The sequence below is a fragment of the Rana temporaria genome, chromosome 3, assembly GCF_905171775.1.
Source record: "Rana temporaria chromosome 3, aRanTem1.1, whole genome shotgun sequence".
In the NCBI taxonomy this organism is placed as follows: domain Eukaryota; kingdom Metazoa; phylum Chordata; class Amphibia; order Anura; family Ranidae; genus Rana; species Rana temporaria.
Window position 1 is genome coordinate 18,859,115 of NC_053491.1, and position 26,181 is coordinate 18,885,295.

The following is a 26,181-nucleotide window of genomic DNA, read 5'->3' on the forward strand; positions in this document are numbered from 1 at the left end:
CGCCTGCCGCCTGAAAACAAGTCCCGGACCCTTTTTTTCAGGCGGCATTGGCGTTCGGCCATAGACATCAATGTAAATTCTTTGTAAAAAAAAGTTAACTAATCGCGGCAAAATACGCCGCGTACGCAGCGTTACAATGTGAATGGAGCCTTAAAGAGGACGTACAGGTATGTGCATGTGCCCAGCCGTGCCATTCTGCCAACGTATATGTGCAGGAGGTGGTCCTTAAGTGGTTAATATTACAACACCTACTAGTTTATTTCAGTTGTTTTCAGGCCTGTATGTATGAAAGCTTTATACCCCTTTCACACTGAGGCAGTTTTCAAGCATTTTAGCACTAGAAATTGCACCTGGAAAATGCCTCCCATTCTCTGCAGTGTGCGCTTTCACACTGGGGTGGTCTGCTTGCGGAACGTTAGAAAAAGTCCTGCAAGCAACATCTTTGGGCGGGTTGGGAGCGCTATTAATAGCGCTTCCAAAACGCCCATGCCCATTGAAATAAATGGGCAGCGCTTCCAAAGCGCCTTAAAAGCTGTTTGAAAGCACCGCAAAATATGTATTTTTCAGTAATTTTTTTTATGTTTTGTTGTCATGGGACCTTGCCCGCTAGCGCACGAAAAGTGCAGCAAAAACGTGTTTTCCTGCACCGGGCAGAAACGCGCTACCTTCCACAGATGTGCGCAGGTGCCATTAATGCTTGATGGGCAGCCCCATGCATCTAGGTAATGCAGGTGCACTTGCAGACAACAAAATACATGGTACCGCAGTATCAAGTACCATGTGGTTTGGTGTGGCTCAATTTTAAAGATCATGCCTGTGGCCAACCCAACTAGGACAGGGACTTTTGGAGGGGACTGCAGGGTAGCCTCTTACCTATTGACTATGGGCCCGGATATTTGAGTGGGCTCTATTCTGGGGAGGTGTGTGCCTAGGAGACCCTTGGAGTGGTTTTGCTTCAGATTTGGGTCCATGTCTCCCCGAAACACACACACACACTCTGGGAACCTAGGACCTGTATACAGATTTGGGACCTTTGTGCCAAAACCAGCAATGACTTCTTTAGACTGTGAGAGCAGATGTGAATATAAGCAGCTTAAAAGAACCTGACGCTGGGGGTTTTCTGCTATAATCTGTTTACTAAGGTATCTTTCTCCCATGGTATATTTTCCCCTTTGTGTGCCTCCTAGGTGTGAATTCCCATTGTTAATTGAGTCTCATATTGTTTCTGTCTCTCTGCTAATTTTTTTGGAGATTTGGACAACCCTAGATCGTCTTACTGGGGAACTGGTGTTGAACGGTCTGGTTGGGTAGGCTTGTCTAGGTGACTAGTTAGTTTACTGTTTAATTAGATTACTGTTTATGTTGGCTTTTCCTTAGCTATGTTAATTATCTTACGGTTTGCATAATGTGATCAAGCTCTTATCTTATTTTGTGTGGCATATATTCTGTCTGAGTTTACGATAGAGTTCCAGTTTGCACCTAAGCTAGTGTTGTCTAGTTCTTGGGTGCGATTCCCTGCTTTGATACCTGGTTCCAGAATGGAGGAAGCTGTATCTTGACAGAGGCACATTTGGTCACATTTGGTGGCAGCGGTGGGATATTATTGATAAATATTTCTGTCCCAAGTGGAGGGCTTCTTCAACTCAGTCTGCGGGAGGGCCACCATATTTCCTCTGACCATTAACCTGTACAAGATTAATATTACACCTTTCCATCCACTCCAGAAGGGAAGCTTTATTGTCCTTATTCAGAGAATTAATCCAAGCCTCGCTCTCAGCGTTCATCACATAGTTGTCCATCATTAGAGAATGATTTGCTCTCTCCATGGGATCAGAGGCTGAACTGAGCTCATTACCATGCTCTGACCGGAAGAAGCAGACAAAATCCCTGACCTTCTCCATGGCCATAAATGGTGGATAGGAGGCTTACCCCTAGTCCCCTCCAAAAGCCTCTGCCCCAGTTGGGTCTGTCACAATGCCTGCAGTACTTTTTGTTCATTCTAGCATGTGGGCAGCCCTTTGAAATAAATGGGGTGGCAAAAACACGCCCACAGAAACGCACCGAAAATACCTTTTATGGTGTGAACGAGCCCTTGCTCAGTTGCCTCTTACAGCAAAAGCCGTGGCACACAAAGAACTTACAAAGCATAGAAGAGATCTCGGCATTGGAAGGTATCATGAGGAGGGTACAATTTTTTTTCCCCAAGGCATTAGATATACCATGTGTAACGGTCAGGGGTCAACGCCGTTTACAATATTCCATTCCACCAACCCACGACCGCTTCCTACACTCCACAATCCAGCAGACACGACCCATTGGATTTCCCCCCAGAATAACGAGACACAAGCTCTGTTCTCTGGTTCTAAACGAATGAATACTTTAATGGTAAACTCAGCTTGTTATATACAGTTAGAAACCAAATCTGGACAATGACTCAACTCCACCCACAACATGACACAAGGAACTTCAATACACATTCTGTTAGATAATGACATTCAGATGAGCTAATTACTAATCCTTACCCAGACGTTCTGACTCTGCGATAAGTTATTCTCACCTGCTACATAATACACATTCCTTTAGTAAACATAATTGACATGCTAATACACTACACCTGAAAGGTCAGACATCTGACCTTTCAGACTGCCAACACATCTCTATCATCAATAGAACTTTCACACAATACAGTGTCATTAGCATCCCACAATGAGAGGTCCTTCAGAAGCCAGACTTAAAGGGTCACTAAAGGATTTTTTTTTTAAGCTAAATAGCTTCCTTTACCTTACTGCAGTCCTGGTTTCATGTCCTCATTGTTCGTTTTTGCTCTGATGTTGCTGTAATTCTGCTCTGTTCTGGACACTTCCTGGTTGTCTGTTTCCTGAGTACCACAGTACTGGGGGCTTCTAGTTTCGTTTTCCAAACCATCACTTCTCTATGGCTCTATACAGCACAGAGGCAGGATAACATGCAAAAACGAAACTGAAACTACAGGTACATTATATGATTGATGTTTTATCTATTTTTAATCGTTTTTAAAAGGAATCAGTTAACTATTATGTGTCTATACCCTGTAAACAGTCATTTGAGCAAAAAAAAAAAAATTCCTTTACAACTCCTTTAATTAGCACCTCAACAGTCTATGTTCCACATTGAAGGAGACACTCTCCTATTGATCTGTTGTGTGTGGTCAGAATTAACTTGTAATATTTCAAGATATCCTGCAATACATGAATTATCATTACTGTCCCATCTCATGTAATTCATGATATCAGTTCTCAGTCATCCTATGCCCCTAGTGGACATAGGATCACATAGGATGACCCTAGACCCAAGAGTCATTCGTGAAGCTGACACAGGAGTACCCCACATCCTTCAAGAGCCTCTGGGTCCCACGGGCCATTCTGTTGCATCATGGAACTCAGGAAAGATGGTAATCAACAAATCTGCTTTTGGAGCGTACCCTTGGAGTATAACTGCATACAGAGACCCATCTTCTGATTGCCATCTATGAATAACTGTAGAACTAGAACCACAGGGTCCTAGGAACATTTTTACAAAGGCTATGGATGCAGCAGGACCCTCTTGCAGCCATATGCGTTAACCCGTAATTTATCTAGTTGAGCAATACTGCTGTTTTTGTTTGGAGTAATGCTTATGGGCTTGTTTTTCTTGTAGATTCTTAAGGAAATAATGATTTGAATATTGTAAAATATTAACAATTACATTTTTTTTTCTGGATATGGTTAAATCATTTCTAATGCTACAATCTCTCTGGTTGGGTTTTTGAAACCTTTGGTCTTTTGACACCTTGATTTTGGCACTGGACTATATTGTAAAATGAACAGTGTACCCACAATTTCTAAAAATGGGCTACTTATCTATGCCTTATTTGTCATTACACAGCCATAAACCAGATTAGTAGAAGAGCTATCCTTTTTATTAGTTTATATGTGACATCATTTTTTGTAGCATTGCTGTTTTTCCGGAGCCAGAGAACTTGGTGGCATACGGCAGACTCCGCATAGAAAAGATGCCTTCAGGGCAGATTGAGTGACGTCGTATGAGATGAACCAGCTGCCCGTAGTGCAATGTAGGAGTTGGTCTCGGACATGTAGAAGGGGCAGGAGATCCTGTTATTCTGTTTCTATATTGCTTTGCAGTGCAGAATACTTGGTAACGGCACACACAACAGTACAAAGGGTCATGAAGGTTGACAAGCAGTGTTGGCAAACCATTGCGGTTTTGCGGTTTCCAACATTCTCCCCAATGCTCTTTGAGTATGTGTTTTGTGTTTAGTAATCGCCATATCTTATTGTGGTTTGGGAGAATATATTCAAATAATATGAATATCTTACCGAGAGTAGTACGAAGGCTGTATCGAAAGTAATGCAAATGTGGGCATAACCTTTTTTTTGTCAACTTACATAAGTTGTTTAAATTTCCCATGTTCGTAGAGTAACTGTTCCTCTATAGCAGGGGTCTCCAAACGGTGGCCCGAGGGCCAGATGTTGCCCTTTGCTAGCCTTTATCCGGCCCTTGGGGCTCTATTCCTCCCACTGATATGAGGCACTATTCTTCTCACTGATGCCAACAAGGGGGCACTATTTCTTTCACTGATAAAAATGAAGGGATACAATTACTCCTACTAATAGGGGCACTACTCCTTATCCTATTCACTGCAAACTCTGAGGCCATATTTATTCTCACCAATGCTGGGTCCGGGACATTTTTTTCCCCCACTGGCCACAATCCGGCCCTCCTAAAGTCTTAAGGACAATAAACTGGCCCTTTGTTTGAAAAGTTCGGAGACCCCTGCTCTATAGTATCTCCTCTTCTTTTTTTTATTGCAGGTATATATTGGATTCTAGAAGGAAGCAACATGCTGTTATTGAGTTCTTGAAGGAGGGGTGCAGGCTGTCCGATATCCACAGAAGTCTACCGAATATTTACAGAGATATTGACAAGAGTAATGTCTTGTTGTTGGTGACTCTTGTCAATGGTGTCATCCCTATAAACATTCTGTAGCCTTCTGTGGATGTTGGACAGCCTGCACCCCTCCTTCATCAAGAACTCAGTGACGGCACATTGCTTCTGCTTGGAATCCATTTTTAACCTGCAATGAAGAGAAGAGGAGTTACTATAGAGCAGGGGTCTCCAAAATTTCTAAACAAAGGGGCAGTTTACTGTTCTGCAGACTTTAGGGGGCCATACTGTGTCTAGCATGCGTAAGCAATACCCCATGTTTTGCTTCAGCTATTGGCCGAAATTCACCGCAAATCCAGCGTTTTACTGCCGACGCTATGGGCGGCTCAGTCTGAAAGGGGTCTTAAAATCACTTAAAAGCTTAGTTCCACCCAAAAGTGGAAGCTCCGCTTGTCAGTCTCCTCCCCCTCCTCCGGAATGGGTACCTGTTTTTGACAGGTACCCGTCCCCACTTCTAAGAGATCTTGCCTCCTCCTCCTCCTCCTCCCCCCCCCGCCAGGCCATTCAGAAAGTGCAGCGCGTTTCGAACATGCGCAGTAGGGAACCAGCTGTAAAGCCGGGTTCCCTTACCACGAATGGCGGCGGCAGCCCCCGAGAGCTGACGGAAACATCGGCCGGGGTGCCGACATCTCTGGATTCCAGGACAGGTGTGTTGCCTAATATTAAAAGTCAGCTGGTACAGAATGTGTAGCTGCTGACTTTTATTATTTTGCTGGGGGGGGACTCCTCTTAAAGCAGGGGTGGCCAACCAGTGGCCCGCGGAGCTCTCTGATGTGGCCTGCGACATCCTTCTCTGGAATGGCGGGTTGGCAAGCCCAGATCGCAGGTTGCCGACCCGCCATACTGCAGCATCAGTGTTGAACAATGAACAATGCTGGTGGTAGAGGAAGAAAGTGGCTGCAGGGCAGGGCCCCATAAGCCGATGCTTCCTCTACAGCACCAGCTTTTGCCACAGGCGGAGTCTATGGCAAAGTTCAGCTAACCTGCAGGATAGACACAGGAGCACTACGCTGCACCTGCGGTGTGGGTAAACCGCAGCACATCAGTGTGAACGCAGTCTTGGGCCCTTTTCACAGGATCAGCCCTACCAAATGGGACCCTCAATTGCCCTCTATAGAGCGAAAGATGTCCGTTTACACCCAACTACCTCCAATCCGAAAAACAGAAGGGAATTTGTCCCCTTCCATCTGGGTGGATCGGAGGGCCTATAGAGTAGCCGTGGCCCTTCAGCCTCCCACTCATTACGGCCCATGACTGGTTACCAAGTTGCTTAAGTGGCCCTCATTCTTCAAAAGGTTGGGCACCCCTGTCTTAAAGGGTACTTATATAATATAACAGATCCTATGAGTGAGTTATTCATGGTTCAAGGTTTTCCAGCAGTCATAGGTTGCTCGGGTCCAAGAAGGTCTGTTGTGTATGCAGTCCTGAAAAGGATGAGGAAGGGCAGCTCTGACCATTCATCACTCTTGGTGAGAGATAATCCTTCAGGTTTGCATGCTTAGTGAAGGTTAATCTGTGCTTATATTTTATGACTTTATTAAGCGATCCTGTAGCGATCCTGTAGCGATCGTAAGTGTTTGCCACTAAATCTCTGACATCATGCTATATCTGATATGTGAGTAGGGCATACACTTGTAATGGTCTGCAACGCAAGTGTAAACTCTGGCCCCCATGGGGAATGAAGGCATGTCCTCTCTTCACAAAGGCTATTTGAATTGGCAGACAGACATGTGTGCTTTTTTTTAAAACAATTTGCTTTGCTCAGCTAGAAAATACCTTAAGAAAACAAGCGGCGTTTCTCTTTTAATGTTCTTCTAATGATAGCTTTGTGCTAGTCTTGTTTGAGTTAGTACTTTGCACTGACATTCTGGCTCGGTTTACCGTTGTTTTACAATTTTCTCTCCAGTTGTTGTCTAGAGTTCCAGTGAAGTTTGTAAATGCATCTCATAAATCACTGTAATGAGCCGGTTGTATTAGTAGTAGGAGGAAAGGAAATGTTACCCTGTTGTGTGGATAGACACAGCATTAGCTCATGGCCTAATTCCGAATCAGATTTATTAACCTCCAAGACCGAAAGCCTTCCAAGGAATATGAATCAATGGCTTGGAAATCGTTTTACGTCTCTTAGAGCAGGTACATAGCCTTCAGAACATCCAGTGGAGATCATCGGGACAGCAGGGTACATCCTGGTTGAGTTATGGCCCAACCAAGTTTTGACTCTATTTTTCCTTTCTTGACAGTCCGGGACCTGGAGGTCGTAGCTGCAAAGGAGCAAGTGTAGAACACATGGTGTGTGAGAATTCGCTATGTCCTAAAGGAAGTGCCAGCTTCAGGGACCATCAGTGCCAATCCCATGACCGCAACAGCAACAAGAAGAAAAGTCCCCTTACCGCCATAATTGTTGATGGTACGTGTGATCCATACTTCACTGATTCTTCACTGTTACTATAATGGGAAATCCAGTAATTAATTGTGACTGGCTTTTTTTTTTTTTTTACATTGGCCCAGATTCAAGAAGCAATTGCGCCTGTGTAACCATAAGTTACACGGCGCAATTGCTTACTTGCTCCGGTGTAACGAGTGCTCCTGATTCAGGAACCTCGTTACACCAACTGCAGGCTAAAATCTGCGCGGCATAAGGCTCTTATGCCACGCAGATTTTAGGCTGCATTCTTGCGTGGGCCGCTAGGGGGGCGCTCCCATTGTGATCAGCGTATAGTATGCAAATTGCATACTACCACTGATTCACAAACTTGCGCGGGCCCTGCGCAAGCCAGGTACGGAGTTTCCGTACGGCAACTTTAGCGCAAGGCTGCCCCCTTCTAATAGTAGGGGCAGCCAATGCTAAAGTATAGCCGCCGTTCCCGCGCCGTGAAATTTGAATTTCACGGCTTTTGCGTAAGTGATTCGTGAATGGCGCTGGACGCCATTCACGTTCACTTTGAAGCAAATGACGTCCTTGCGACGTCATTTGCCGCAATGCACGTTGGGAAAGTTTCCCGATGGAGTATGCGCTCTACGCTCGGCGCGGGAGCGCGCCTAATTTAAATGATTCCCGCCCCCGGTGGGATCATTTAAATTGCGCGCGCTTACGCCGGGCAATTTTGCCGGCGCGCCCTCGCAAGTTACGGAGCTACTGCTCCGTGAATCGAGGGCAGCGGCGCAAATTTGCGGGGGCGCAGGGCAAAATCGTTGCCCTGTGCCTCCGTAAGTTTAGCGCAAAACTATGCTGAATCTGGGCCATTGTTTTTGTGGATCAGATTTATAAAACAATGGATGCAAGGGGTGTCATCTATAATGAAATTATATGTAGTTATATATATACCATATTTATTGGCATATAACACGCACTTTAAGAGGGAAGTTTCAGGAAAAGAAATTAAATTTTAAATAATGAACTTTGAATCAAAATAAGGCTCAGTGCTGTTAACGCTGGTGGCCGCCGGCTCCAAAAAAATTGCCGCTGACCAGCTGCTTTGGAAATTAACAGTGAAAACTGCGGGGAGATTTTGTAACTGAACATGTGTGAACCTAGCCTTAGTTTACTGGTCTTCCCATACTAAACTACATTTTACTTGGATGTCTCAGAGAAAAATACATTGCCAACTTCTGCTTTCCTTTCCTTCCTAGATAAGCCATGCGAGTTATACTGCACTCCTGTAGGCCGTGATACTCCAATACTGGTGGCAGACCGAGTCCTGGATGGAACTCCATGCGGTCCTTACGAGGCAGATCTATGCGTCCACGGGAAATGCCAGGTGCAGTAGCTCAATAGTCAATAGCTCAATAGTCTTTTGCAAACTTTTAAACGTCCAAGTAGCGGTACTGATAGTCGTCTTCTTGCACAACCACTGCATATTGCTATGACGCTTATACTCTGTATAATCATTTTTAGTTTTTTTTTGTTTTGTACATAAAGAGAATTAGTGACATAAATGAAATACTTGGTGCAAATGTGTCATAACACAACGAGGCTACAAGTAGACATTGCATAGAAATTACCCATAATGTAAAGGAAGTACCGTATTTATCGGCGTATACCGCGCACTTTTTTGCCCAGGGCAAAATCGTGGGTGTGCGATATATGCCGATACCCGCTTTCCCGCGCCGGGTTTGAATACTGCGCCGGCATATACCGAGCGCAGTACACTCGTGTATAGTCGGGCAGTCTCGGCTCCTCTCGCGCTCACGTCCTGGACGTACAGGACGTGAGCGCGAGAGGAGCCGAGACTGCCCGACTATACACGAGTGTACTGCGCTCGGTATATTCCGGCGCAGTATTCAAACTTGGCGCGGGAAACGAGCGGGGTGGACGTCGCAGAAGGACGCCTGACCCGACGAAGAGGACACCCGAAGCCGCAGACGGACGCCGGACCTGACAAGGCCGCCGATGGACGCCGCGCAAGACACCAAAACTGTAAGTACAAAAAATCTTTTTTCCACAGGAATGCGGGTCCACTTTAGGGGTGCGCGATATACGCCGGAGCGCGCAATACCCCGATAAATACAGTACTATATTTTCTAGGGTTGTCCCGATACCACTTTTTGATACTTTTTTTTTCAATGTCATGTGACAGTTTGACAGATGGGGGCTGATAGGTGGCACTGACAGGTGGCTGGCACTGATAGGCGGCACTTATGGGCACTGACTGGTGACTGGCACTAATAGGTGGCACTGACAGGTGGCTGGCACTGATAGGTGGCACTTGTGGGCACTGATAGGTGGCACTGATTGCACTGATAGGTGGCACTTGTGGGCACTGATGGGTGGCACTGATTGAACTGATAGGTGGCACTTCAGGGCACTGATAGGTGGCACTTCTGGGCACTGATAGATGGCACTGGTAGAATGCACTGATTGCACTATCAGTGCCATCTATCAGTGCCCACAAGCGCCACCTATCAGTGCCATCTATCAGTGCCCATAAGTGCCACCAATTAGTGCCATCTATCAGTGCCACCTGATAGGTGGCACCTGTGGGCACTTATAGATGGCACTGATTGCACTTGTGGGCAATGACAGGTGTCTGGCACTGAAATGTTGCGAAAAATTACACAGGATTTATAAAAAAAAAAAAAAAAAAAAACGATGCTGCAACGCCGATCTTGGTACACCCTGCACTCGGCTGCAGTAAGCAGCAGCAGACATCTTGTTACCCCCAGCCCATATAGCTCGGGCTGTGTGTAACAAGATGTCTGCTGCTGCTTACTGCAGCCAAGTGCAGGGTGTACCAAGATGGGCGTAGGGACCGAATGTGACGGCACCGATCCTGATGCGGCTGCGCCCTACACCCCTGCCAGCTTACCAAGTTCCACTGCAGGTGAGGACTCGCTCTCCGCCCGCAGACTCCGTCCACCGACTGTGCCCGACCTCTCCAGCCAGACTCCCCTTGCACTTTCCTTCCACAGACTCAGCCCGCCCCCTCTCCAGCCAAACTCCGCCTACACTCTCTGTCCACAGACTCTGTCCTCCGCCCTCCAGACCCTAGAGAATAAAATGGTGGTTGTTGCAATATTTTATGTCACACCGTATTTGTGCAGCGTTTTTTCAAACGCAATTAAAAAAAAAAATACACTTTAATGAATAAAAAAAAAACTAAACAGCATAGTTGGCCCAATTTTTTTGTATAATGTGAAACAAGATGTTACACCGCGAGAATCGTGATCTTTATTCTAAGCCAAAAAATCGTGATTCTCATTTTAGCCAGAATCGTGCAGCTATAATATAAATAAATAAATAAATATATAAATAAATATATATATATATATATATATATATATATATATATATATATATATATATATACACATACTGTATTTAAAGCGGAGTTCCGGCCACAATTTCAGTTTTTATATATAAATACCCCTGTAATACACAAGCTTAATGTATTCTAGTAAAGTTAGTCTGTAAACTAAGGTCCATTTTGTTAGGTTGTTACAGCATTTAGACACTTTATAAAATAGAAATTGACTGGGGCCATCTTAAGTGTGGGCATCATGAAGCCAGACTGTATGACTTCCTGGATTTCAGCCTTGCAGATCTCGCACATGCTCAGTGCTGCACAAGCAATGTAATAGTTTTCAGATCAGGTTTCAGCACCTGTACTGTCCAAGTCACATGATTCTTCGAGAGTGCACAGACTCCTGGAAAGTTACACCCACTACATTCCCAGGAGTCTGTGAGGTGTAGGTTAGGAAGCTTAAGCACCTAGGTGCAGGAAGAGGGAAGATTAACTATTCTGCCTAGCAACAACACTTTGAAGGCATCTAAAAAAAAAAAAAAAAATTCTTAAAGGACTAATGACATTTTTTTAAAACTACTGATGTAATGTTATATTTATGGGTGGAACTCCACTTTAAGGGCTTACAACCACCTTAAAGTGATTGTAAATGTTAAAAAAAATGTAAATAACAAACATGTCATACTTGCCTCCACTGTGCAGCTCGTTTTGCACAGCGTGGCCCCGAACCTCGTCTTCTGGGGTCCCTCGGTGGCCGTCTCGGCTCCTCCCCGCATCAGATAACCCCCTCTGGGGAAGCACTTTCCCAAGGGGGTTACCTTGTGGGCGCGCTCTTGAGTCCAGCATTTGCGCCCATAGACACGAATGCCAGACTCGATTGACAGCAGTGGGAGCTGCTATCAATCTATCAAATGAAGAGCCGTGAAGACCGCAGGACTTTTGAGAGATAAGTTAAGTAAACGGGGGGGGGGGGGGGGGCGGGGGCTGGCAATTATCGTATGTTTTTTCACCTTAATAGCATAGAATGCTTTAGGGCCCTTTCACACTGGGCGGATCAGTAATGTATATCTCCGCTGAGCCGGCGGCTGACAGGGCCGTCCCCACATACTGTGCAGGGACCGCCCGTCTTTTCTACGCTCTCCCCTATGAGGGGATCGGATGAACACGGAGTGTATGTCCGTGTTCATCCGATCCGCAGACGGAAGAAAAAATACGATTTTCTTCCGTCTGCAAAATCGGATCTTTGTGTCATATGACGTCCTGTCAGAACAATAGGGTATTCCCCCCGCCGTCATTTGACGTCGTGCGGTACCCTAGTGGTTAACCAGTGTTTTAGTGTACACAGTGTGCTGCCTTTACTATGTGAATTTATGGATTTTATTCCCTGCATTGTGGGGAAAGAAAACCCATCACTTTAGCGCTAAAAGAATAGAGCGTTGCCTTGTTTACATAGGCAGAGCTCTGCCCTGTGTGTCTTCCCGATAATCGGGGGGTGCTGGCGGTCGTCCATTGGCCGGCACCTGCTGATTGGCATCTGTTTTGTATATGTCACATACCTGGTGGAGATCGAGCTGTAGAGGGGGGGTGGGGGCTTTTTTTTCACCTCCTGGTGACAGGGAGTGTAGGACACAGAGTGGCACCACGAGGGCCGATATAGCAGGTGGCATCAGCTGAGGCTTGACAGGAAACCGATGGCTCTGGATCACCAGACAGGTACCGGGATCTGGGACTCTGGATCAGTAGGCAGGAGTATATCAGGAACACAAGCCAAGGGATCATCAACAGCCGGGCAATGCAGGTACAGGAACGTGAGACTAAAGCAGGATCAGGATACAGGCCAGAGTCGGTACACAGTCGGGCAGCGCGGTACAAGAGCTTGAGAGAGGAGCAGAGTCAAAGCACAAGCCAAGGTCACCGGTAGGCGGGCGGGAATCCAGAGGAGGGTTGCGGTCAAGCTGGGTCAAAAACAGGTAGACCGGAAATGGATCAGGGCACAGGTAAACCGCAACAAGCTGAAAGACCACTCAGCAATGTCTTCATGTCATTGTTCAGTTTAAATAGGCCGCATGCGCCTATGCATATTTCCTCTTGTGCACAGGCTAGCGTGCCCGCGCATGCGCGCCAATGCGTATTTGGCTTCAACTGGATTTCTCTCGCAGTACTATCACAGCACAGACGGGTCGCCCCCCTACCTGGAAGTGCCGGATCACATACCTAGTCCATGATCTGGCGCAGCAGAGCCTTGCCATCGTATATGTCAGTGATATTTGATCTGTATGTGTACTGTTATTTCATGTGTGTAAAGACTTTGGGCCAGATCCACATACATTCGGATCGGCGCAGCTTATCAGAGATACACTACGCTGCCGTACCTTACCTGGCGTATATTCGAATCCTCAGCGAGTTCACGCTGTAAGTTACGGCGGCGTAGTGTATTTCTGGCGGCGGATTTCAAATTGGGCGGGTTTCATTTAAATGAAGCGCGTCCCCGCGCCCAATGAACTGCGCATGCGTCGTCCAGAAATGACGTCGTAACATCTTCATTTTTTGAACTACCTCCATCCCTATTCACGGACGACTTGCGCAAAAAAAAAAGATATTTCAAATTTCGACGCGGGAACGACGGCCATACTTAAAATGGCAAGTCTATCTATACGCCGCAAAATACCAGCTTTAACTATACGCCGGAAAAAGCCGACTACAGACGACGTTAGAAAATGCGACGGCCGCGCGTACGTTCGTGGATCGTCGTAAATCGCTAATTTGCATACCCGACGAGGAAAACGACGCAAACTCCACCCAGCGGGCGCCGAAGTATTGCACCTACGATCCGAAGGCGTACGAAGCCGTACGCCTGTCGGATCGAACCCAGAAGCCATCGTATCTTGGTTTGAGAATTCAAACTAAAGATACGACGCGGGAAATTTGAAAGTACGCCGGCGTATCAGTAGATACGCCGGCGTACTTGCTCTGTGGATCTGGCCCTTTGAAGCTACATCTGTCCGAGAAGATTTCTGAATATAGAAAATGGCTCTGTTGCCTGCAATTGCATAAAGTAAACGGCACTCCTTCCTCAAAGCTATGTTCAGCAATAAATTACAGGGTGCTTTAAAAAGAAAGCTAATTTAATGTTCTATCCTCTTGTAACTATAACATGCTATAATGTATAATGACAGATCTTTTATAACCGGGATTGCACAAGCATATACTTATTACCACCGAGTCACATGGCACTCTGAACACTTCTCACCGCTGTCAGTTTCTTGAAGCTATTTTCAGGTTCTTTAAATAGTTGTTCAAAGTTTGCAAGCAATTTGTACTAGACCAGACCAGCCCAAGCAAAAGAGAAGGTTCCAGAAGATGCTGGCAGGGACAAGCTTGGTGTTGGCAATAGGCAAGAGGTCGAAACGTAATTTTCATTGTCCTATGTTGACCTCTATTGGGTTATCATGTGCAAGTGCCCTCTATACTAGCTCTATTCCAAGCAGAAGATGAGAAAAAAAAAAAAAAAGGTGTCATCACTATTTTGCTTTGCGTCTTTTAACCACTTAAGACCCGTACCCTTATGCAGGTAAAGGACCTGGCCAGTTTTTGCGATTCGGCACTGTGCCGTTTTTACTGACATTTGCGCGGTCGTGCGACGTGGCTCCCAAACAAAATTGGCGTCCTTTTTTTTCCACAAATAGAGCTTTCTTTTGGTGGTATTTGATCACCTCTGCGGTTTTTATTTTTTGCGCTATAAACAAAAATAGAGCGACAATTTTGAAAAAAAATCAATATTTTTTACTTTTTGCTATAATAAATATCCCCCAAAAATATATACAATTTTGTTTCCCTCAGTTTAGGCCTATACGTATTCTTCTACATATTTTTGGTAAAAAAAATTGCAATAAGCGCTTATGGATTGGTTTGCGCAAAATTTATAGCGTTTACAAAATAGGGGGTAGTTTTATTGCATTTTTATACATTTTTTTACTACTAATGGCGGCGATCAGCGATTTTTTTTCGTGACTGCAACATTATGGCGGACACTTCGGACAATTTTGACACATTTTTGGGACTAAAAATGCATTGTTTACTGTGAAAATGACAATTGCAGTTTGGGAGTTAACCACAAGGGGGCGCTGAAGGGGTTAAGTGTGACCTCATTTGTGTTTCAAAACTGTAGCGGGGTGTGGCTTTAGGTGTGACGTCATTGATTGTGTTTCCCTATAAAAGGGAACACACGATCAATGACGGCGCCACTGTGAAGAACGGGGAAGCTGTGTTTACACACAGCTCTCCCCGTTCTTCAGCTCCGCGGACCGATCGTGGGACTTCGGCGGCGATCGGGTCCCGCGGTCATGGAACTTCGGGCCGGGTCGCGGGTGCGCTCCCGCGACCCACGGTTGGACACTTAAAGAGGACGTACAGGTACGTGCTTGTGCCATTCTGCCGACGTATATCTGCAGGAGGCGGTCCTTAAGTGGTTAAGGTTCTTTGCACTAAAAGCAAGGAAATGATAAAACCTCTGTAGAGTATTACTGTGCTTTAATAAGCAAATGCTGTACCTATAAACAACGTACATACAGAGTATATCACAAAATATGCATACAATATGCACATGCTATCTATCCTCCCTAGCATATGAGCATGGACAATGTATGCACTAGGTATACACTAAACAGTTACTTAAAGTTATAGTTAAAAAAACAAACCTGTTATACTTGCCCTGATCCTCCTCTTCCCGAGTTCTTCGACCGTGCTTCTGGCCCCTCCCTCCTGTTGAGTGCCCCCACAGCAAGCAGCTTGCTATGGGGGCACCCGAGCCCAGCCACAGCTCCCTGTGTTCATTCAGACACAGAGCCGCGGCTCGGCTCCACCCCCTTTCTCTCCTCATTGGCTGACTGACTTTGACAACAGTGGGAGCCAATGTTGCTGCGCTGCTGTCTCAGCCAATAAGGAGGGGGAGTCCCAGGCAGCCGAGACAATCCTACAACATTGCTCGATCTAGATGAGGCTCAAATAAGTATTAGGGGGCTGCTGCACACAAAAGTGTTTTTTTATCTTAATGCATGGAATGCATTAAGATAAAATAACTTCTGCCTTTACAATCACTTTAACTTGGTTCAACTTGGTTCTTCCTGGTGATGGGGTCTTGTCCCAGGATCTTTGCTTCTTGGAGTCCTGCAAAACTGTCTCCTCTTCTGTGTTTCCACATTTTTCCCCTACCTCCTGCCTACATCACTTCCGGTCCTGAGCTTCATGAGCCAGTCTAACAAGTTCATTAGCATATGAATAGTGGAAGCCTAGCTTCTGAAAATAATCCAGTGGGAAAAATAGTTATTTGATCCCCTGTAGAATTTGTAAGTTTGCCCACTTACAAAGAAATGAAGAGTCTATAATTTTTACCATGGGTGTATTTTAAATGATAGAGACAGATAGCCAGATTCAGGTAGGACGCCGCATCTTTAAGGCGGCATAGCGTATCATATTTACGCTATGCCGCCTTAAGTCAGAGAGGCAAGTACTGTATTCACAAAGCACTTGCCTCATAACTTACGGCGGCGTAGCGTAAATGTGGCCGGCGTAAGCGCGCCTAATTCAAATGAGGATGGGGGGGGCGTGTTTTATGGAAATGATTGGTGACCCGACGTGATTGACGTTTTTTCCGAACGGCGCATGCGCCGTCCGTGTACATATCCCAGTGTGCATTGCTCCAAAGTACGCTGCAAGGACGTATTGGTTTCGACGTGAATGTAAATTACGTCCAGCCCCATTCACGGACGACTTACGCAAACGACGTAAAATTTTCAAATTTCGATGCGGGAACGACGGCCATACTTAACATTGACTAGGCCAGCTATTTGTTGGAATAACTTTACGCCGGAAAACGCCTTACGTAAACGGCGTATCTTTACTGCGACGGGCGCACGTACGTTCGTGAATCGGCGTATCTAGGCATTTACATATTCTACACCGAACTCAACGGAAGCGCCACCTAGCGGCCAGCGGAAAAATTGCACCCTAAGATACAACGGCGCAGGCCATCGTATCTTAGATAGGTTTAAGTGTATCTCAGTTTGAGCATACACTTAAACTTACGACGGTGCACATTCCGAGTTACGTTGGCGTATCTACTGATAAGCCGGCGTAACTCTCTATGAATCTGGCTAAGATTATCCACCACACATCCAGAAAAAACGCATGATACAAATAGAAATTGAGTTGCAGTTTAGTGAGTAAAACAAGTATTTGATCCCCTACCAACCACCAATTATTCTGGCTTCCACAGACTGGCTACAGTATGTGCTCATGTGGTACACAGATTAGTCCTGTCCATTTATGTGTATAAAAGTCACCTGTGCACAGAATCTTTCCTCTATTCAAACCTTGCCATCATGGGCAAGACCAAAGAGTTGTCAAAGGATGTCAGGGACAAGATTGTAGATCTGCACAAGGCCGGAATGGGCTACAAGACCATCAGCAAGAAGCTTGGTGAGAAGAAATACAAAATAACCATCAATCGCCTTCGATCTGGAGCTCCATGCAAGGTTTCGCTTCATGGGGTGAGGATGATTATGAGAAAAGTGAGGGATCAGCCCAGAACTACATGGGAGGAGCTTGTGAATGATCTCAAGGCAGTCGCGACCGCTTACACAACAGAAAGGCTTACTTATAAGCCTATTAAGGTGAGAGGCTGGGGGAAATAATTGGCACCAGCACTGGGGGAATAGCACTTGCACTTTGTATTGGATATCACTGCAACTAAAAGAGGATTGCCTGCAATTGCACTTTTGTGGATTGTTTACAGAAATTTTCCAGCACAAAGACTTGCATTTGCACGTGTTTTTGGAATAGATATTTTGCACATAAGACTGTTTTGTTGCACTTTATATATTTATTTAGTTTGTTCACACGGATACCGTGCACAGGAGAATTCTTATACACTGGATGGTTTCACACTTTTTTATATCTTTTGCAAATTTTTTACACATGTCTGCACTTTATGAAGATTTATCTTTAATATAAATTTTAATAATCAGTTATTTAATAGTGACGATGGATGCACGTTTTTGGATTTAGGGCCAGATTCATAAAAGAGATACGACGGCGTATCTCCTGATACGCCGTCGTATCTCTGAGATACGATTGTCGTATCTATGCGACTGATTCATAGAATCAGTTACGCATAGATAGCCCTAAGATCCGACAGGTGTAACTGTGTTACACCGTCGGATCTTAGGCTGCAATTCTAGGCCGGCCGCTAGGTGGCGATTCCATTGCGGTCGGCGTAGAATATGCAAATGACTAGTTACGGCGATTCACGAACGTCCGCTTTGCCCGTCGATCTAAATTTACGTTGTTTCCGTAGAGATGCGTCGCGTAAAACTAAGTATAGGGCATATACTCTAGGTGGTCTAAGCAATGTTAAATGGCCGTCGTTCCCGTGTCGAACTTTTAAATTTCACGTTGTGAAAGTAAGTCGTCCGTGAATGGCGCTGGATGCCATTTACGTTAACGTCGAAACCATGCGACGTCCTTGCGACGTCATTTAGCGATTTAGCCATTTTTATATAGTTTTATGTTAACTTCTAATGGGATATCATATGCACGTGCCCAGTACACCAGCTCTGGTTCCAAGCAGGAAAGAAGGTGGCAGCTCAGAGTGATAGGATGCTAGCAGGTACGGTATACCGGCTCTATTCCAGAAAGACGTAAGGCTTCGTTATTAGAGTTTTTCCGAACCGAGCCTTACACAGAGCCGCGTTAATCAAACAAAGAGATGGAAATAGTTTCACATAACAGCTGGGGATGTTTATACCAGAACATCGCTTAGCGTACTCAATGAAGCAATCAGCATGTTTAGAGTTTGGAGATGGAACAGGGAAAAATCTCTCTACTAGTGTTGTCAGTTTGTAAGCGGAGTCAGCTGTCCATGCAGGAATTATCTACCTTGTTGCTGAGCTCTAGTCCCAGAGTTGTAAATACCGGTACTAGCAGAACGTGCCATTCCAGCATCATTGTGCTTAAAGGGGTTGTAAAGGGAAAAAAAAAAAAAAATCCCTGAATAGCTTCCTTTACCTTAGTACAGTCCTCCTTCACTTACCTCATCCTTCCATTTTGCTTATAAATGTCCTTATTTCTTCTGAGAAATCCTCACTTCCTGTTCTTCTGTCTGTAACTCCACACAGTAATGCAAGGCTTTCTCCCTGGTGTGGAGAAAGCCTCTTGAGGGGGGCGAGCAGGAGTGTCAGGATGCCCACTAAAGCCCCTTTCACACTGGGACGGGAGGCACAGAGAAAAGGTCTCTTATTTATCCTGTCACAAGAAATGTAAATTTCCCTTGTAATAAAAAAAGACATGACAAGCATTTTTTTGGAGACTGTCTGTAAGACCCCAGATCTCTTTTTCAACCCTGCAAAGCATGTGCTCAAAAAAAACAAACATAAAAAAATGAATCTCATGCTTTTAAGAACACAACATAGCAGCATTTACATCTTTCAGAACAGGAAGTGACGTCACAACATCACTTCCGGATCCCAGGACCATAGAGATGGCGGGGGGACCATCTAGTTCACGGCCAGCTTTGTGATAACCCGGGTGAATGCATGAAGATTATTATTGTTATTATTATACACGATTTATATAGCGCCAACGGTTTACGCAGCGCTCTACAATGTACAGGGGAGACGGCACAATTACTGTACAGTTCAATACAAAAGGTACAGGAGGGCCCGGCTCGTAGAGCTTACATTCTAAAGGAAGGGGGTGGTGGTACAAAAGGTAATGGTTTAATTAAGATAAAAAAAAAACTTCTAACTTTAAAACCCATTTAACCACTTCAGCCCCGGACCATTTTGCTGGTCAATGACCGGGCCACTTTTTGCTATTCGGCACTGCGTCGCTTTAACTGACAATTGCGCGGTCGTGTGACGTGGCTCCCAAACAAAATTGGCGTCCTTTTTTTCCCCACAAATAGAGATTTCTTTTGGTGGTATTTGATCACCTCTGCGATTTCTGCTATGATTAGCTCATCAGCAAATCAGAATAGTCTTTAAAATCCTCCCTTTCAAACTGAAGTCCTAATACTGTTATTAATACATTATATGTCTAAGTTTGATGCAGATCTTCAGACCACCTAATTTCAGTAATCAGAAATAACTCACATCTTACCTATGACACTTTTGAAATTGGTCACTGCCATGAGAGCTGCTCCTTAGCAGAGATGCTGCTGCCATGAGAGCTGTTCCTTAGCAGAGAGACTGCCATGAGAGCTGTTCCTTAGCAGAGAGACTGCCATGAGAGCTGTTCCTTAGCAGAGAGACTGCCATGAGAGCTGTTCCTTAGCAGAGAGACTGCCATGAGAGCTGTTCCTTAGCAGACACTGCCATGAGAGCTGCACCTTAGCAGAGATGCTACCATGAGAGCTGTTCCTTAGCAGAGAGACTGCCATGAGAGCTGTTCCTTAGCAGAGACACTGCCATGAGAGCTGTTCCTTAGCAGAGACACTGCCATGAGAGCTGTTCCTTAGCAGAGACACTGCCATGAGAGCTGTTCCTTAGCAGAGACACTGCCATGAGAGCTGTTCCTTAGCAGAGACACTGCCATGAGAGCTGTTCCTTAGCAGAGACACTGCCATGAGAGCTGTTCCTTAGCAGAGAGACTGCCATGAGAGCTGTTCCTTAGCAGAGACACTGCCATGAGAGCTGTTCCTTAGCAGAGACACTGCCATGAGAGCTGTTCCTTAGCAGAGACACTGCCATGAGAGCTGTTCCTTAGCAGAGACACTGCCATGAGAGCTGTTCCTTAGCAGAGACACTGCCATGAGAGCTGTTCCTTAGCAGCGACACTGCCATGAGAGCTGTTCCTTAGCAGAGACACTGCCATGAGAGCTGTTCCTTAGCAGAGACACTGCCATGAGAGCTGCACCTTATCAGAGTCACTGCCATTAAAGATGCACCTTAGCAGAGATGCTGCCATGAGAGCTGCACATTACTGGGGAGATGGCTATAAGAGGAAGGCTATACTTTGTACACTTTACACTCCTTGTTAAGTGTACATGTTACATTTCAGCCTTGTGATCCTTGCTATAGCACCAGTGCCTCCATTTTCTGTTTTTTTATTTTGGAAAAATTCAGACCCCCCTTTTAGCTGAGGCCACAGGATCAAATTCCTAGGCTTTTGGTTACATTCATAGTGAGGAACGGGAGCTTTAAACACCTTTTTTTTCCTTCTTTTTTTTTTAAGGAAAACATATATTGTAGCCTAATACTGTTTATTTATCCATCCCAGCAAGTAAAAATGCTTCTACAACTCTGCTGCTCCTAAGTGATTTTCCACACTTCAGCCCTCCAGGTTCCAATGCTCTGTTCTTATTTATCCATCCCTAGAAAAGCTTTTACCAGTGCCTTGCGGTAAGATGACACTCCTCTATGAGCGCGGCATTAGGGAGAATTCCAAGTATGGATCATTTCACAGTTACATACATTGGATCAGCTTGGACCAGTGTAACCATGCACATTCTCTACCTGTGGGCTCCTTCTGGAAGCTGGAAAGCTCTGTAGTAGATACTGCTCCAGTGATCTCCGCTAGCTTACGGGTCCTGTAGCGGGCGCCCGTGCCGAGCAGAGGCAGGGCAGATCCTAGGGTCACAGACGCCTGGGTGCAGAAATATCCCCCATCAGAGTCCCCCCCGGCAGATGTCTCCCATCAGAGCCCCCCCATCAGAGCCCCCCCATCAGAGCCCCCCCAGCAGGTGTCCCCCACCAGCAGGTGTCTCCAATCAGAGCCCCCCCAGCAGGTGTCCCCCATCAGAGCCCCCCCCACAGCAGGTGTCCCCCATCAGAGCCCCCCCACAGCAGGTGTCCCCCATCAGAGCCCCCCCACAGCAGGTGTCCCCCATCAGAGCCCCCCCACAGCAGGTGTCCCCCATCAGAGCCCCCCCACAGCAGGTGTCCCCCATCAGAGCCCCCCCACAGCAGGTGTCCCCCATCAGAGCCCCCCCACAGCAGGTGTCCCCCATCAGAGCCCCCCCACAGCAGGTGTCCCCCATCAGAGCCCCCCCACAGCAGGTGTCCCCCATCAGAGCCCCCCACAGCAGGTGTCCCCCATCAGAGCCCCCCCACAGCAGGTGTTCCCCATCAGAGCCCCCCCAGCAGGTGTCTCCCATCAGAGCCCCCCCAGCAGGTGTCCCCCATAAGAGCCCCACCAGCAGGTGTCTCCAATCAGAGCCCCACCAGCAGGTGTCCCCCATCAGAGCCCCCCCAGCAGGTGTCCCCCATCAGAGCCCCCCAAGCAGGTGTCCCCCATCAGAGCCCCCCCCCAGCAGGTGTCCCCCATCAGAGCCCCCCCCAGCAGGTGTCCCCCATCAGAGCCCCCCCAGCAGGTGTCCCCCATCAGAGCCCCACCAGCAGGTGTCACCCACCAGCAGGAGTCTCCCATCAGAGCCCCCCAGCAGGTATCCCCCATCAAAGCCCCCCCAGCAGTTGTCTCAAATCAGATCCCCCCCAGCAGGTGTCTCCCATCAGAGCCCCCCCAGCAGGTGTCTCCCATCAGAGCCCCCCCCAGCAGGTGTCCCCCATCAGAGCCCCCCCAGCATGTTTCCCCCATCAGAGCCCCCCCAGCAGGTTTCCCCCATCAGAGCCCCCCCAGCAGGTGTCTCCCATCAGAGCCCCCCCAGCAGGTGTCCCCCATCAGAGCCCCCCCCCAGCAGGTGTCCCCCATCAGAGCCCCCCCAGCAGGTGTCCCCCATCAGAGCCCCCCCAGCAGGTGTCCCCCATCAGAGCCCCCCCAGCAGGTGTCCCCCATCAGAGCCCCCCCAGCAGGTGTCCCCCATCAGAGCCCCCCCAGCAGGTGTCCCCCATCAGAGTCCCCCATCAGAGCCCCCCCAGCAGGTGTCCCCCATCAGAGCCTCCCAGCAGGTATCCCCCATCAGAGCCCCCCCAGCAGGTGTCCCCCATCAGAGCCCCCCCCCACAGCTGGTGTCCCCATAGATCAGTACTTGTCCAATAGATCCCTGTAGCTCAGGCGCGCTGGGAGCGGAAGCACATTACAGGGGGCGGGGCATATGTGGCATCTTTGGTTACTTGGAGGGTGGCACTCAGGGAGCATTTCTGGGAATGCACGGGATGATTGGCAGCAGCTTCGGCCAACCCAGAAGCCTCTCATCACACCGCCTATGGGAAAAGAGCTGACACACACATAGGGGGTGGGGCAGACAGGAGACTGCTCCATGCGCACCGGACAGAATTAATTAGTGGAGTCTAGTACCGGAGCGTGTTCCGGTACGAGGCTCCGTCATGATACCCAGCCCGGATTCCGGGGACGGCGGGAAGTATGCGCTCTTGTCAGTTGCCAGCGGAGAGAGCAAGCGGTATGGGGAACTGCAGCACCCGCTACATGCGCTCCGCCTCTAGACACAGACAAGGGGGAGGGAGGGGAGCACTTTGGAGCTTCGGCGCCCCCATTGCACCCTGCCTAGGATCGGCCCTGAGCACAGGCGCCATTCAGAGGAGGCTGTGCATTTTTACAGTGAATGCAAAGCCTGTGGATCAGTTTGAAAGCGGCACAGTAACCCCTGCAGAACAGATATGCCCATATATACACACACTGTGATTTTAGTAATACAAACTTACCTTTAACCACTTAAGGACCGCCTCCTGCACATATACGTCAGCAGAATGGCATGGCTGGGCACAAGCACGTACAGGTACGTCCCCTTTAAGTGCCCAGCCGAAGCTCCGTGACCACGGCCGCGGGACCCACAGAACCCGATCGCCGCCGGAGTCCCGCGATCGGTCACAGGAGCAGAAGAACGGGGAGAGGTGTGTGTACACACACCTTCCCCGTTCTTCACAGTGGCAGTGTCACTGATCGTCTGTTCCCTGATATAGGGAAAGACGATCAATGACGTCACAAGTCCAGCCCCCCCCCTACAGTTAGAAACACATATGAGGTCACACATAACCCATACCGCACCCCCTAGTGGTTAACTCCTAAACTGCAATTGTAATTTTCACAGTAATCAATGCATTTTTATAGCACTTTTTGCCGTGAAAATTACAATGGTCCCAAAAATGTGTCAAAATTGTCCGATGTGTCCGCCATAATGTCGCAGTCACAAAAAAAATCGCTGATCGCCGCCATTACTAGTAAAAAAAAAATATTTATAAATATGGCATAAAACTATCCCCTATTTTGTAAACGCTATAAATTTTGCGCAAACCGATCGTTAAACGCTAATTGCGATTTTTTTTTTTTTTTTTTTTTTTTTTTTTTTTTACCAAAAATAGGTAGAAGAATACGTATCGGCCTAAACTGAGGGAAAAAAAAAATGTATATCTTTTTTGGAGATATATATTATAGCAAATAGTAAAAAATATTGAATTTTTTTCAAAAATGTCGCTCTATTTTTGTTTATTACGCAAAAAATAGAAACCGCAGAGGTGATCAAATACCACCAAAGGAAAGCTCTATTTGTGGGAAAAAACGACACCAATTTTGTTTGGAAGCCACGTCGCACAACCGCGCAATCGTGAGTTAAAGCGACGCAGTGCCGAATCGCAAAAAGGGGCAAGGTCCTTTAGCTGCATAATGGTCCGGGTCTTAAGTGGTTAATAACAGTATTCTATTTTATTCCATCCCAGAGCAGGAGGTCGTGGGCCACATCAGAGCGCTCCACGGGCCACATGTGGCCCCTGGGCCACTGGTTGGGCACACCTGTCCTAGATAATAAAAAAGCCTTTACAAGTATATGGCTGTTATGCCTTGCAGTATCTCATTTGTCTAAAATGTAAAGTTGGCTTTTAAATACCAGGGCTGTACCAAAAGTAATGCAAAAGTAGTCATAACCTTTTTTATTTAGTAGTTAAAATTGCCTGAAAATTGCCAAATTGCTGGGCTGTAGATGGTCGGAATGCTAATTGCTGAGCCAGTAATTAAGGTTCAAAAATTTTGAAAGTATCTAACCTCTATGAAAGCAAGTGCAATTTGAGACTTATAATTTGTATAGGTTAGGTATGTTTACAACATATATGTTCCGGTTTTTAATTAAAATAATAAATATCCATGGCTGCAGTACAGACATGGATATGTTTGCAATGTATCCACTTTCTGTATAAAAGACCAAAATGTTGTACAGCTGCGGCCAAAAGTTTTGAGAATGACACAAGTATAAATTTTCACAAAGTCTGCTGCTTGAGTGTTTTTTAGATCTTTTTGTCAGATGTTACTTTGGTATACTGAATTATAAATACAAGCATTTCATAAGTGTCAAAGGCTTTTATTGACAATGGCCCAGATTCAGTAAGATTTGCGCATAAATTACGGAGGCACAGGGCAGCGATTTTGCCCTGCGCCCCCACAAATTTGCGCCACTGCCCTCGATTCACGGAGCAGTAGCTCCGTAAATTGCGAGGGCGCGCCGGCAAAATTGCCCGGCGTAAGCGCGCGCAATTTAAATGATCCCGCAGGGGGCGGGAATCATTTAAATTAGGCGCGTTCCCGCGCCGATCGTAAAGCGCATGCGCCGTCGGGAAACTTTCCCGACGTGCATTGCGGCAAATGACGTCGCAAGGACGTCATTTGCTTCAAAGTGAACGTGAATGGCGTCCAGCGCCATTCACGAATCACTTACGCAAATGACGTGAAATTCAAATTTCGCGACGTGGGAACGGCGGGTATACTTTAGCATTGGCTGCCCCTACTATTAGAAGGGGCAGCCTTACGCTAAACACGCCGTACGAAAACGACGTAACTTGCGTACGCAGGGCTCGCGCAACATTATGAATCGGTGTTCGTATGCAATTTGCATACTATACACTGAGCACAATGGGAGCACCCCCTAGCGGTCATCGCAAGAATGCAGCCTAAAATCTGCGTGGCATAAGAGCCTTATGCCACGCAGATTTTAGGCTGCAGTCGGCGTTACGATGTTCCTGAATCAGGAGCATTTGTAACGCCGGTGCAAGCAAGCAATTGCGCTGCGTAACTATGGTTACGCAGGCGCAATTGCTCTCTGAATTTGGGCCAATGACATGAAGTTTATGCAAAAGAGTCAACATTTGCAGTGTTGACCCTTCTTTTTCAAGACCTCTGCAATTCGCCATGACTGATGGGCCCCCCCATTATTGCATAATCAATGCTTGGAGTTTGTCAGAATTTGTGTTTTTTTTTTTTTTTCTTTTTTTTTTTCACCCGCCTCTTGAGGAGTGACCAAGTTCTTAATGGGATTAAGGTCTGGGGAGTTTCCTGGCCATGAACCCAAAATGTCAATGCTTTGTTCCCCAAGCCGCTTTTGCCTTATGGCAAGGTGCTCCATGCTGGAAAGGGCATCGTTCCTCACCAAACTGTTCTTGGAAGGTTGGGAGAAGTTGCTCTCGGAGGATGTTTTTGTACCATTCTTCATGGCTGTGTTCTTAGACAAAATTGTGAGTGAGCCCCCCACTCCCTTGGCTGAGGAGCAACCCTACACGTG

At 46.7% G+C, this 26,181-nt stretch overlaps 1 protein-coding gene across 2 annotated transcripts in view; it reads left to right on the forward strand.

Moving 5' to 3' along the window:
- The window catches only part of ADAMTS17 (ADAM metallopeptidase with thrombospondin type 1 motif 17), a 449,726-nt gene that overhangs the window by 285,950 nt on the left and 137,595 nt on the right, over positions 1-26,181 (forward strand). For both annotated transcript variants that reach the window (XM_040342328.1, XM_040342327.1), the window contains 2 exons: positions 7,224-7,390; positions 8,614-8,741. In XM_040342328.1, the coding sequence (XP_040198262.1) occupies positions 7,224-7,390; positions 8,614-8,741 (295 nt within the window). The remainder of the gene's footprint in view (positions 1-7,223; positions 7,391-8,613; positions 8,742-26,181) is intronic.